At 44.0% G+C, this 13,142-nt stretch overlaps 1 protein-coding gene across 3 annotated transcripts in view; it reads left to right on the top strand.

The window, feature by feature from the left end:
• The window catches only part of LOC122563838 (A disintegrin and metalloproteinase with thrombospondin motifs 19-like), a 567,067-nt gene that overhangs the window by 38,190 nt on the left and 515,735 nt on the right, over positions 1 to 13,142 (top strand). For all 3 annotated transcript variants that reach the window (XM_087994240.1, XM_087994230.1, XM_087994226.1), the window contains exons 4-5: positions 5,782 to 5,954; positions 8,181 to 8,264. In XM_087994240.1, the coding sequence (XP_087850366.1) occupies positions 5,782 to 5,954; positions 8,181 to 8,264 (257 nt within the window). The remainder of the gene's footprint in view (positions 1 to 5,781; positions 5,955 to 8,180; positions 8,265 to 13,142) is intronic.

Genomic DNA, 13,142 nt, shown 5'->3' with positions numbered 1-13,142 from the left:
GAAACTGGCAGGAGAGGCTGAGAAAGTGTCCGTAGTATCACACTTTCTCCACCCTTACAGTATTGAAACAGGCTCTTCAGCCCATCAGGTCCACACCCAACCCTCTAAAGTGCATCCCACTCAGATCCTGCACTACCAACGACTAATCCATGTAACCTACACATTCTTAGTCACTAAGGGCAATTTAGCATGGCCAGTCCACCTAAGATGCATATTTTTGCACTGTGGGAGGAAATTGAAGCATCCAGAGGAAACCTGCACAGATATGTGGCAAATGTACAAATTCCAGATAGACAGACAGTTGAACAAAGGTGAAATTGTACCCAAGTCCCTGGCACTGTGAGGTAGCAATGCTAACCATTGAGCCACCATACCACCCCTGTTAAAAAAGATGGGTGTTCTCAAATTTTATAAATGGAGCTGGATGGTACAAAAGTAAGTATGATTGGAGGTGACTTCAGAAAAACACTGCTTCAGCCTCAAATCAAGCATAGTGTTCAGTCTTGGGTACTGTACTTTAGGAAAGATATGAAGATTGTCAAGGATGGTCAGCACAACATCGAGGGCTGAAGGGCCTGTTCTGTGTTGTATTGTTCTATGTTCTCTTCCAGGGATGAGGATGGAGAGGCTGGGGTTCTTTCCTTCGAGAAGAGAAGGTCGGAAAAGGATTTGATTCTGGTGTTCAGAATTGTGTGAGGCCTAGCCAGAATAGGTAGGGAGAAACTGTTGCCTTCAGCAGATGGATGGAGAGCCAAAAGATACCAATTTAAGGTGATGTGCAAAGGAACTAACGCTGACTTGGGGGAAAAACGCATTTTAATGCAATAAGCAGTTAGGGTCTTGAATTCTTTGCCTAAGAGTAAGGTGGACACAGATACATACATGGTTTTAAAAGGAATTAAGTGCCTGAAAATAAAATAAAAAATAGTTGGAGGATTTGTGAAAGGTTGGGATATAGTTCCAGTTGAGTTACTTCATTTCCCCTTCCCCCACCTCACCCTAGTTCCAAACTTCCAGCTCAGCACTGTCCCCATGACTTGTCTGGACTTGTCCTCCCTGCCTATCTCCTTTTCCACCTATCCACTCCACCCTCTCCTCCCTGACCTATCACTTTCATCCCCTCCCCCACTCACCCATTGTACTCTATGCTACTTTCTCCCCACCCCCACCTTCCTCTAGCTTATCTCTCCACCCTTCAGGCTCTCTGTCTTTATTCCTGATGAAGGGCTTTTGCCCGAAACGTTGATTTTACTGCTCTTCAGATGCTGCCTGAACTGCTGTGCTCTTCCAGCACCACTAATCCAGAATCTGGTTTCCAGCATCTGCAGTCATTGTTTTTACTCTTGTAGAGAACTAGTATGGACACAGAAGGCTGAATGGCTCAGTCCGTGCTATGAAAGTGGGATCTCCACTTCTCAGAACAGGAGGAACAGTCAGTCTGATTAGCTGGCACTTCAGTGATTCCAGCAGAGCCAGTAGTCCCAGCGATCCCAGCAGTCACAGTGATCCCAGTAGTCCAAGCAGTACCAGCGATCCCAATTATTCCAGCGATTTCAACGATCCCAATGGTCCTAGCAATCCCAGCATTCCCAGGAGTACCAGCGATCCAGTGATCCCTGCAGTCCCAGCAGCAAGCAGTAATCGCAGCCAGGACTACAGTGATCCCTGACAAGAAGGTCCACAGATACTTGACTTCAAGGGAAATCCGGGAATTTGGCTGGAGAAGCATCGGGAATCCTAGTAGTTAGGTGAGGGGGCAGGGGAAGCAAAGGGAGCAGGAGACCTTGTTTGAGAAACCACAATAGCAGTGTGATCATGTTATGGATGGGAGCCTCTGGCCACAGGGAATCCACAAAAGGGTGAGCCTCCCATTCCTACCTTTTATCTGGCTCTGGGAAAATAGTGGACTGACCACTTTCCTTCTGCCTTTGATTCGTATTATGATGACAGAGATGGAAATACAGCCTTGGGGGCCTTTAATTGGCAACTTAAAGACCACAACTTGCCTAAGGACTGGCTGATACCAGGCTGATGGACTCTCACCACAGTAAGAGGGCCAGTCCGCACTGAGCATGGTGACATTGGGCTGGCCACTTGTTTATTTTGTGTCTTTCCCCCACATTCCCCCAAAGGGTCAGTTGAGGTTGTGAACTGTAAAAGTAACACCAGTACAGTTTGCAGTGTTTGCAATGTCTGAGGCTATGTAAGTAAGTGCAATGTATAAGTAGTTTATTAAATGTGCCAATAGGAGGTGGAAAGTGAAAGAGTTCTGAATGGCAACGTTGACCTACCATTTTCTGATCTTTTGCTTTATATTTATAACCTTTCACCAACACAGTAGACGTTAGTTCGAGCTTATTTACATTTTCATTAGTGTTTTTGCTCCATGTGTACTCTCAATGACTCATGTGGTGTCTTGAGCAGAATCAATCAATAAAAAGACCTTTGATTTAATTATTTTTAGCTTGCTTTGAAAAGCTGTGCCACTATTGTTCTTAAGTTTAACTTCACGATCTTATGGTGACCTGAGCTAACTGCTACAATGCGATGACTAATTATAAGTAAAATGCTGTAAATGTAATTATTTACAGTTGGCAACGCTCTTTGCGAACAAGTAAACTAGCAAATAATTATAAAATATATGAATGGGAGCCTTTGTCATAGATCATGAGAATAAACTATCTCTGAGTGGTTATTGAAAGACATTTATTAGTGCATAATAACATAATTTTGTATAGTGATTATAGCAATTATTACCGTATTAAGGTCTATTATCATCCTAAGTTAGATAATAACCTCCTACATTAAAGAAAAATTACAATATAAAGGGAAACATTTTAAATAAAGATTGAATATCCTTTTGGTTAAAAGCTGTCTAATACAATTTCAAACCATCCTGGTTCTTCACAATAATCCCTTTGTAAATTCCTCTGACATTTCTTGAACTATTTCTTTAGAAAATGGTCATTTGCTTCGCACAGATGGGAATGTTGAGCTTCAAAGAATTTAGAATTTTAACAACGTTAATTAGAGAGAGAAATCTGGTAGAATCCAGAGAGAAAGAGAAATCCATTAACTGGGGAATAAAGTATGTTCTCCAACTCTCTCAGAACTGTTGCTCTTCCAAACCCTGATTTCCAGCTTTTTCAATTATAGAGTTAAGACTGAGAAAGTGAAGGTGATCAAAGACATTTTGCTGTGGATTTTAATTATTCTACGGTAAAGCCAAGTCAATAAACATAAAAGCTTCATTGGCATGAGCACTTGGAGGTCTAGTTGCTTTATAATGATACACAGTTTGAACTTGTTTAACTTTTCGCTGAGAAATTTAACTGCAGAAATTAATTACTTCATGCCTACAGGTGAGCTGATTGCATTTTTCTTTGAAATAAAGTTTGCTTTAGGAAATGCTTGCTGATGCGTGAAAGTACATTTAAACATTGGAGTTGCAATTTCCAGCTTGATTGTATTGTTTGTGGCTGGCTTGCTGTGTGACAAAGTTTCCTGAATCTCATTAATCTCCTGTGAGTTACCAGATGCGTAACTGCTGTAGATTTGATTCAATCTGCTGTGATAACATCTCAATTTGATTAATTAGGGAACTGACCATAGGAAATAGGAGAAAGAGTAGGCCATTTTTTAAATTCCCTACAGTTTGGAAACAGGCCCTTCAGCCCGACCCAACCCTCTGAAGAGTAACCCACCCAGCCCCATTCCCATACCCTATATTTACCCCTGACTAATGCACCTAACACTATGGGCAATTTAGTACGGCCAGTTCATCTGACCTGCACATCTTTGGACTGTGGGAGGAAACTGCAGCACCCAGAGGAAACCCACGCAGACACGGGGAGAATGTGTAAACTCCATGCAGACAGTCGCCTGAGGCTGGAATCGAAATGGAGTCCGTGGGCGCTGTGAGTCAGCAGTGCTAACAACTAAACCAAAATTTGGTCCATTTAGCCCACTCTGCCATGTCTCGAGATCATGCCTGATCTTCTACATTAATGCCATTTCCTCACACTCTTCCACGTTCATTGATAACTCCTGCATTACCCTCTTATCCCTTGCTAGCTTTCACATCTGGAGATCTATCAGTCTCTGTCGTGAATCGACCAAAGAACTGAGCTTCTGCAGCCTTCTTGGTTATGGAATCCTGAAGCCTTACCACCCTCTGTGAGGAAAATCCTCTCCATTTCAGCCCTAAATGGCCTCACTTTTTCTGAGACGTAATCCCCTGGTTTCTACACGATTTAACCCTCAGAAGCATCCATCCTACATCGAACCTATTGAGCCCTGTAAGAATTTTGTACGCATCAGTAGGTTCACCTTTCACAGTTTTAAACTGGAGGGAATATAGACTCAGCCTCCTCAGTCTTTCTTCAGAGAATGATCTTGATGTCCCAGAAAACTTGTGTATGGTGTACATCCTTTGTGACAAGTGTGTCCTTCCTTTGGTCAGGAGAGCAAACTGTACAATGTGCTGCAAGTAATGTCTTACCAAAGGCTTATACAATTTCAGCAAGAGATCTTTACTCCTGTACTCTCATTCTCTTGCAATAAAGGCCAGCATGCTTGCTAACTCTCATGTTAGTTTTCAGTGATATATGAACAAGTACTCCAGGTCTGTTTGCATATCAATGTTTTCAAGGCAGGAAAAGAAATGAGGAAAACTAAAACAATCAATGCATTAATCCTTCAAATTGACTGATTTAGTGTAATATAAACATATCAATTGGTTTCTCAGCAAAGGTTTCCTGTATCTACCAGCCTGACTTATAAATGGCAAAATTCATAACATATTACTAGCCTTTCTTCAAGGTCTAAATTTATTGTGTTGTCTTATGTTAGTGTCAGGTAAAAACAATGACTGCAGATGCTGGAAACTAGAGTCTAGATTAGAGTGGTGCTGGAAAAGCACAGCAGGTCAGGCTGCTCCTCGGATGCTGCCTGACCTGCTGTGCTTTTCCAGCAACACTCTAATGTAGACTTATGTTAGTGTCAGTCATGTCTCATTTGTTGCATTCTCATCTCTGACTTAGGAGTTTGTGTCTTCTAGTTTCACTCCAAAAACTTGAGTCTAGCACCTTGGCTGAAACTCCAGTACAGTATTGAGAGGGTATTCCTGCAGAATAAGATGTTAAACTGAAGCTGCACTATTTTTTCTCAGATGGAGGTGCTCTGAAAGCTTGTAATTTCAAATAAATCTGTTGGACTATAGCCTGGTGTTGTGTGATGCTGACAAATATTTGTCCCAAGGACAGATCATCAAGTCGTTATGTTTGTGGGAACAAACTGTTTGCAAACTGGCTGCAGTTTTTCTCATATTACAGCAGTGAGTACACTTGAAAAGCCCTTTCACCATAAAGTACTTAAGACATCACAAGGTCATGTCAGGCTCTATATCAATGCAATTTGCTTACTTTTTTTTCATTTAACCAATGTATTATTTTTTCCACTGGCAACTTTGGTTCCTTTGGGGAAGTTGGAAAAAAATCTCTTTGTTATTTATCTCAGTAAAGACAGCTGAATAACTCAGCCTACAAATGAATGAACTCTGGATGTTAGCATCCATTTGTTATCAACTTGACTCTTGTTGCAGTGATTTGTAGCTGACACTACTGACAGAAAACTCTGCACAGAGGCTAATGTGCTGTAGCCTCTTATAATGTGCTGACATTCTAGTGTTGATCATTGCTTAAATTGTTTCTAAGTCAGTATGGGAAAATTATGTTAGTTGTCTTAATATCTTGTTAACAATTTTTCAATTGTGTTTTACAGATAAAAGAGAATCCAAAAATAGAAAACAAATGGAGAGAGGAAGAGGCAGGAGATACACATATAAATTATCACATGACTATAATGTAGAGACCTTAGTTGTTGCTGATACAGCAATGGTCAACTATCATGGAGCTGATGCTGTCAGAAGGTTCATTTTAACTGTCATGAATATGGTGAGAATGAATTGTAGTTGTATTAAACATTGTTGAACAATTACTAACTTAATAACAAACAGTAAAACATGAATGGTTATATATTCTGGCACAATCCTGTTGTGGCCCAGATTTCCTCCTTCCCCCACAACCCAAGTTCTCACGACCTTAAAGAAAAACATAAATTGCTGGAGAAACTAAGCAAGTCTGGCAGCATGAGTACAGAGAGAAACAGAGTCAACATTTCCATTCTAGTGACCCTTCTTCAGATTGCCAGACCTGCTGAATTTCTCTCGCAATTACTGTTTTATTTTTGTTTCAGATCTTCAGCTTTCATGGTTCTTTGGTTTATTCTCACTGACCTTGTTTGAGTCAGCAACGCTGACCACTTCAGAGACTTTGTCTGAAGGATTTTAGTGGGGTGGTGGCTCTCCTTCCAGACCATCCTTCATCTACAACTGGGCATCACTGCTAGGGAATGACACAGTAACTCTGAGGAGTTGCAATGACTGCCTGTCTGTAACTAGAATTCCCACTGGGAATTAGACCTTGGATGTCACCTGAGATCACAAAGCTTGAAAATGTTTGGCTGTGTTTCTGAACCCTTTTATGAAGACAGCTTGCTGCTCACATGTCATATTTTTCGGGGCAGGGTGGAACTCCAGATTGACATGCACTTCTATATTTTGTTGCCTTTTGAACATACATTTGCAAATGTCTATCAGAACCATCAGTAATTGATGGAGAAAAATAACCTTATGATGAATGTAAATCTTCATCAGGAACAACTTAAATGATTTGTATTGCTGAAGGAGTTAATCATATAAGACCATAAGACCATCAGACATAGGAGGAGAACTTAGGCCATTCAGCCCGTCAAGTCTGCTCTGCCATTCAATCATGACTGACAGGTTTCTCAATCCCATTCTCCTGCTTTCTCCTCACAACCCTTGATCCTCTTGATAATCAAGAACTCAACTATCTCAGTCTTAAATATACTCAATGACTTGGACCCCACAGCCTTCTGTAGCAATGAATTCCACAGATTCACCACTCTCTGGCTGAAGAGGTTTCTCTTTATCTCTGTTCTAAAAGGTCTTCCCTTTACCTTAAGGCTGTGTCCTTGGGTCCCCATCTCTCCTACCAATGGAAACATCTTCCCAACATCTACTCTGTCCAAGCCATTCAGTATCCTGTAAGTTTCAATTAGATCCTACCGCTTATCCTTCTAAACTCCATCGTGTATAGACCCAGAGTCCTCAAACATTCCCCATACATTAAGCTTTTCATTCCTGGGACCATTTTCGTGAACCTCCTCTGAACCCTCTCCAGGGCCAGTATATCCTTCCTGCAATATGGGGCCCAAAATTGCGCACAAGACTCTAAATGAAGTATCTGACTTATTGCCTGATATCTTGTAATTTTTCAATACAAGACTTGAGTTTTGAATGTGATGAATACTGTCCATTTGTTTGGATAACTACAATTATAAAGAAAATCTATACAGCTTTGGATATGCAGCTCTCTTGATTGACATCCTATCCACCACCTTAAACATTCACTCCTGCCAGCCTTGGCGCAATGTGGCTGCAGTGGTTATTGCCTACAAGGTGCACTGAGCAAGACATTGAGGTGTCTTTGACAGCACTGTCCAAATCTATGATCTCTACCATGTAGAAGGTCAAGAATAGCAGGCACAGGGGAACACTGCTACTCACAAGTTTTCTTCCAAGTTGCGCACAATCCTGACTTGAAGTAAATTACCAAGCCTTCATTGCCACTGGGAAAAATTATCAGCTCCCTTTCTAACACTAACTATGCCAGAAAGGGTTTGCCAAGGCAAACTGAGAACACAGTTCATTGTCACTTTTTCAAGGAATATTATGGATTCAGTTACTGCTGGCTTTGCCAGTGACACAATATCCAATGAGCCAATAATATATAGAAAAAATACATAGGATAGACCCAGACCAAATTGATTAGAAAAATCGGTTAAATTTGAAACAAAAAGCTTAGACCAGGTATTGTTCATGGGTTCAGTGTGGAACCTAAATGCCCGGATAATTTTAAAACATTGACATCCAAATTCCCTTAAGCAATATCCAGCTACTGGGACATTTTCATCAACATTTTTTTTGTCAGGTTCCAGTTGTAATGTGCATTTCAGCTGTCAGTGTGATTAATGTCCCTGGATATTGGTGCATCTGCTTCAAGCACTTTTTTTTTGCTACAAACGTTTTTTTCTAGGTCTTCAATCTGTTCCAACACAAAAGTCTTGGCATACAAATGAACCTACGAGTGACAAAACTTGTTTTGCTTCATGAAACACCGGTAAGAAGAATATTAGTTCATTGTGGAGTGTAAGAAATAATGTATTATTTTGTGTAAGATTATACTATATATGCAGTGGCTTGAAATGTCTGCTTTAAAATAAAGTATTGAGTGTTTTGCAGCTGCCCCATAATTTAAACCTAATGATATCTTGAATCTGTCTCTTGCACTGAAAGTAAATGCATGTCTGTTCATGCAATCTTTTCTCCAAGATGTGCGCCCCTCTGTTAACACTAAAGTTAGATGCAATGGACATATGACTATTCTTTAAGAATGCTATTATTTACATCCATCCTTATTTATTACATTTCGGTTAATTTCATTGATGTTCAGTGACAGCATTAATGTTGTTTTATGCGGTGTAAGATCTGTTAAATGATGTACAATGAGATCATTAAGTGGAATATCAATGTGTCTAAGGTGGTAGCATTTGGTCTGGGTTCCGGTCAAATGAGTAAAAATTCTAAGCATGTCACTAAGATGCCTCCAAATGGGTGGCATTCATGAGGAATAGAGAGGTTGCAGCAATTTTTCTTCTAATTTCCCTTCATTTTGCACACCTGATTTGTTGCATTGTACACCACTTTTATGTTTAGAGTGCACTTCATATGTTTTCCATTCATTCAGGCACATAGGTGTCACTGTCTGGGCCAGTATTTATCGCCCATCCATGTTTCCTTTGAGAAAGGTGATAGTGAGCTGCCTTCTTGAAGCTCTGAAGTCCCTTTGGTGTTGGTACACTATAATGTTGTTCAGAAGGGAGTTTCAGGATTTTAATATATTTCCAAGTCAGGAAGTTGGGTGATTTGGAGGTGAACTCACGGGTGATGTTGCTGGTATGTATCTGCTGCCCTTGTCCTTCTAGATGGAAGTAATCATGGGTTTGGAAGGATCTTTGGTGATTTTGGAAGGATTTTGTGGGTAGTATACACTACTGCCAATGAGCGGTGGTGTCGGTGGGAGTAGATGGTTGTGGATGTAGTGCCAGTCTAGGTGGCTGCTTTGTCCTGGATGGTGCTGAGCTTCTAGCATGTTGTTGGAGCTGCACTCCTCCAGGCAAGTGGGGAGTATCCATCATGGCCCTGACCTGTACCTTGTAGATGGTGGACAGGATTTGGTCGGTCAAGGGATATGTTACAGACTGTAGGATTCCTAGCGTCTGACTTGCTTTTGTAGCCATAGTATTCAGTTGGCTAGTCCAGTGAGTTTCTGGTCAATGGTAACCCCAAGAATGTGATGGGGGGGAGATTCAGTGATGGTAACACCATTGAGTATCAAGGTGCGGTGGTTAGATTGTCTCTTGTTGTAGATAGCCATTGCCTGGCACTTGTGCATTGTGAGTGTTTCTTGCCACTTTTAGCCCAAGCCTGGATATAGTCCGTGTCTTGCTGCATTTGGGCATCTGCTGCTTCAGTATGTGACAAGTTGCAAATGGTGCTGAACATTTTGTAATCATCAATGAACACACCTATTTTTCATTTTATGATGTCAGGAAGGTAATTGATGGAGCAACTGATGATGGTTGGACATAGGACGTCACCCTGAGGAACTCCTGCAGAGATGTCCTGAAACTGAGATGACTAGCCTCCAACAACCATACACACCATCATTTGTGTGAGTTAGGACTCCAACCAAGGGAGAGCTTGCCCTGATTCCAGTTTTGCTGGGGGCTCCTTGAGGCCACACTCAGTCAAATGAAACCTTGATGTCAAGGACACTCACTCTCACTCTCATCTCAATAATATAAAACAAGGTTAAACAAAGAGCTGCAAATGGTGAAAATCTGAAACAGAAATAGAAACAGTAAAGACTGGCAAAATTCAGGAGGTCTGGCAGCATCTACGGAGCAAATGTAACATTAATGTTTTGAGTCCAGTGGTTCTTCATTCCCCCACCTCTGGAATTTAGCTCATTGTCCATTTTCTGAACCAAGGCTGTAATAAGATCAGGAGCTGAGTGGCATCACTGAGCAGGTTATTGCTGAGCAGGCGCTGCTTGATAGCACTATTGATGATACCTTCCATCACTTTACTGGTGATTGAGTGTAGGCTGATAGGACGGTAATATCCAGTTGGGATTTGTCCTGATTTTTGTGTATGGAACATACCTGGGCAATTTTCCACACGGTCAGGTCAATGTTAGTGTTGTAACTGTATGCTTTGCACAACTTAGAGGGACGGGTACTGGTACAAAGGCTGTCACCCCCTGCATAGGGTGATCCAGACTACTATATGTTGCACAACTTGGATGGAAAGATGGCAATTTGCTAGCATGCATCCAGGTGAGGATTTGCCATTTAAGACCTGGATGTCTCAGTTTGAGGTAAAAACAATGATTGCAGATGTTGGAAACCAGATTCTGGATCAGTGGTGCTGGAAGAGCACAGCAATTCAGGCAGCGTCCGAGGACAGGCAAAATCGACGTTTCGGGCAAAAGCCCTTCATCAGGAATAAAGGCAGAGAGCCTGAAGCGTGGAGAGATAAGCTAGAGGAGGGTGGGGGTGGGGATAGAGTAGCATAGAGTACAATAGGTCAGTGGGGGAGGGGATGAAGGTGATAGGTCAGGGAGGAGAGGGTGGAGTGGATGGGTGGAAAAGGAGCTGGGCAGGTCGGACAAGTCCGGACAAGTCAAGGGGATCGTGTTGCTGGAGGTTAGAAACTAGGATGAGGTGGGGGAAGGGGAAATGAGGAAACTGTTGAAGTCCACATTGATGCCCTGGGGTTGAAGTGTTCCGAGGCGGAAGATGAGGCGTTCTTCTTCCATGCGTCTGGTGGTGAGGGAGCGCCGGTGGAGGAGGCCCAGCACCTCCATATCCTCGGCAGAGTGGGAGGGGGAGTTGAAATGTTGAGCCACGGGGCGGTTTGGTTGATTGGTGCGGGTGTCTCAGAGATGTTCCCTAAAGCGCTCTGCTAGGAGGCGCCCAGTCTCCCCAATGTAGAGGAGACCTCATCGGGAGCAACGGATACAATAAATGATATTAGTGGATGTGCAGGTAAAACTTTGATGGATGTGGAAGGCTCCTTTAGGGCCTTGGATGGAGGTGAGGGAGGAGGTGTGGGCACAGGTTTTACAGTTCCTGCGGTGGCAGGGGAAAGTGCCAGGATGGGAGGATGGGTCGTAGGGGGGCGTGGACCTGACCAGGTAGTCACTGAGGGAACGGTCTTTGCGGATGGAGGAGAGGGGTGGGGAGGGAAATATATCCCTGGTGGTGGGGTCTGTTTGGAGGTGGCGGAAATGTCGGCGGATGATTTGGTTTATGCGAAGGTTGGTAGGGTGGAAGGTGAGCACCAGGGGCGTTCTATCCTTGTTGCGGTTGGAGGGGTTGGGTCTGAGGGCGGAGGTGCGGGATGTGGACGAGATGCGTTGGAGGGCATCTTTAACCACGTGGGAAGGGAAATTGCAGTCTCTAAAGAAGGAGGCCATCTGGTGTGTTCTATGGTGGAACTGGTCCTCCTGGGAGCAGATACGCCGGAGGCGGAGGAATTGGGAATACGGGATGGCATTTTTGCAAGAGGTAGGGTGGGAAGAGGTGTAATCCAGGTAGCTGTGGGAGTCGGTGGGTTTGTAAAAAATGTCAGTGTCAAGTCGGTCGTCATTAATGGAGATGGAGAGGTCCAGGAAGGGGAGGGAGGTGTCAGAGATGGTCCAGGTAAATTTAAGGTCAGGGTGGAATGTGTTGGTGAAGTTGATGAATTGCTCAACCTCCTCGCAGGAGCACGAGGTGGCATCACTGTAGCGGAGGAAGAGGTGGGGAGTGGTGCCAGTGTAATTACGGAAGATCAACTGCTCTACGTAGCCAACAAAGAGACAGGCATAGCTGGGGCCCGCCAACAAAGAGACAGGCATAGCTGGAGCCTGCCAACAAAGAGACAGGCATAGCTGGAGCCTGCCAACAAAGAGACAGGCATAGCTGGGGCCCCCAACAAAGAGACAGGCATAGCTGGGGCCCCCAACAAAGAGACAGGCATAGCTGGGCCCCCAACAAAGAGACAGGCACCGACACTCTCATTCGTTTGGCCGAACTGGTCCTCACCCTTAACAATTTCTCCTTTGAGTCCTCCCACTTCCTCCAGACCAAAGGGGTAGCCATGGGCACACGTATGGGCCCCAGCCGTAAAACGTTGATGGATGTGGAAGGCTCCTTTAGGGCCTTGGATGGAGGTGAGGGAGGAGATGTGGATGCAGGTTTTACAGTTCCTGCGGTGGCAGGGGAAGGTGCCAGGATGGGAGGGTGGGTAGTTGGGGGGGGGGGGGTGCGTGGACCTGACCAGATAGTCACGGAGGGAACGGTCTTTGCTGCAGGTGGAAAGGGGTGGGAAGGGAAACATATCCCTGGTGGTGGGGTCTGTTTGGAGGTGGTGGAAATGTCGGCGGATGATTTGGTTTATGCGAAGGTTGTAATGGGTGGAAGGTGAGCACCAGGGGCGTTCTGTCCTTGTTCACCATCAAACCAGCAGATAAAGGGGGTACAATGATAGTCTGGTGCACTGACCTCCACACCGCTGAAGCCAGACAACAACTCGAGGACACCTCCTCCTACCGCCCCCTCGACCATGACCCCACACCCCATCACCAAACCATCATCTCCCAGACCATACAGAACCTCATCACCTCAGGAGATCTCCCACCCATAGCTTCCAACCTCATTGTCGGGGAACCCCGCACTGCCCGGTTCTACCTCCTTCCCAAGGACCCCACCCTGACCTTAAATTTAGATTAGATTAGATTAGATTAGATTACAGTGTGGAAACAGGCCCTTCGGCCCAACAAGCCCACACCGACCCGCCGAAGCGAAACCCACCCATACCCCTACATTTACCCCTTACCTAGCACTACGGGCAATTTAGCATGGCCAATTCACCTGACCCTGCACATCTT

The sequence above is a fragment of the Chiloscyllium plagiosum genome, unplaced genomic scaffold (assembly GCF_037043375.1).
Source record: "Chiloscyllium plagiosum isolate Xiang-an unplaced genomic scaffold, Cpla_swu_hap1 HiC_scaffold_2, whole genome shotgun sequence".
In the NCBI taxonomy this organism is placed as follows: domain Eukaryota; kingdom Metazoa; phylum Chordata; class Chondrichthyes; order Orectolobiformes; family Hemiscylliidae; genus Chiloscyllium; species Chiloscyllium plagiosum.
This window is presented reverse-complemented; position numbering and strand designations above follow the sequence as displayed.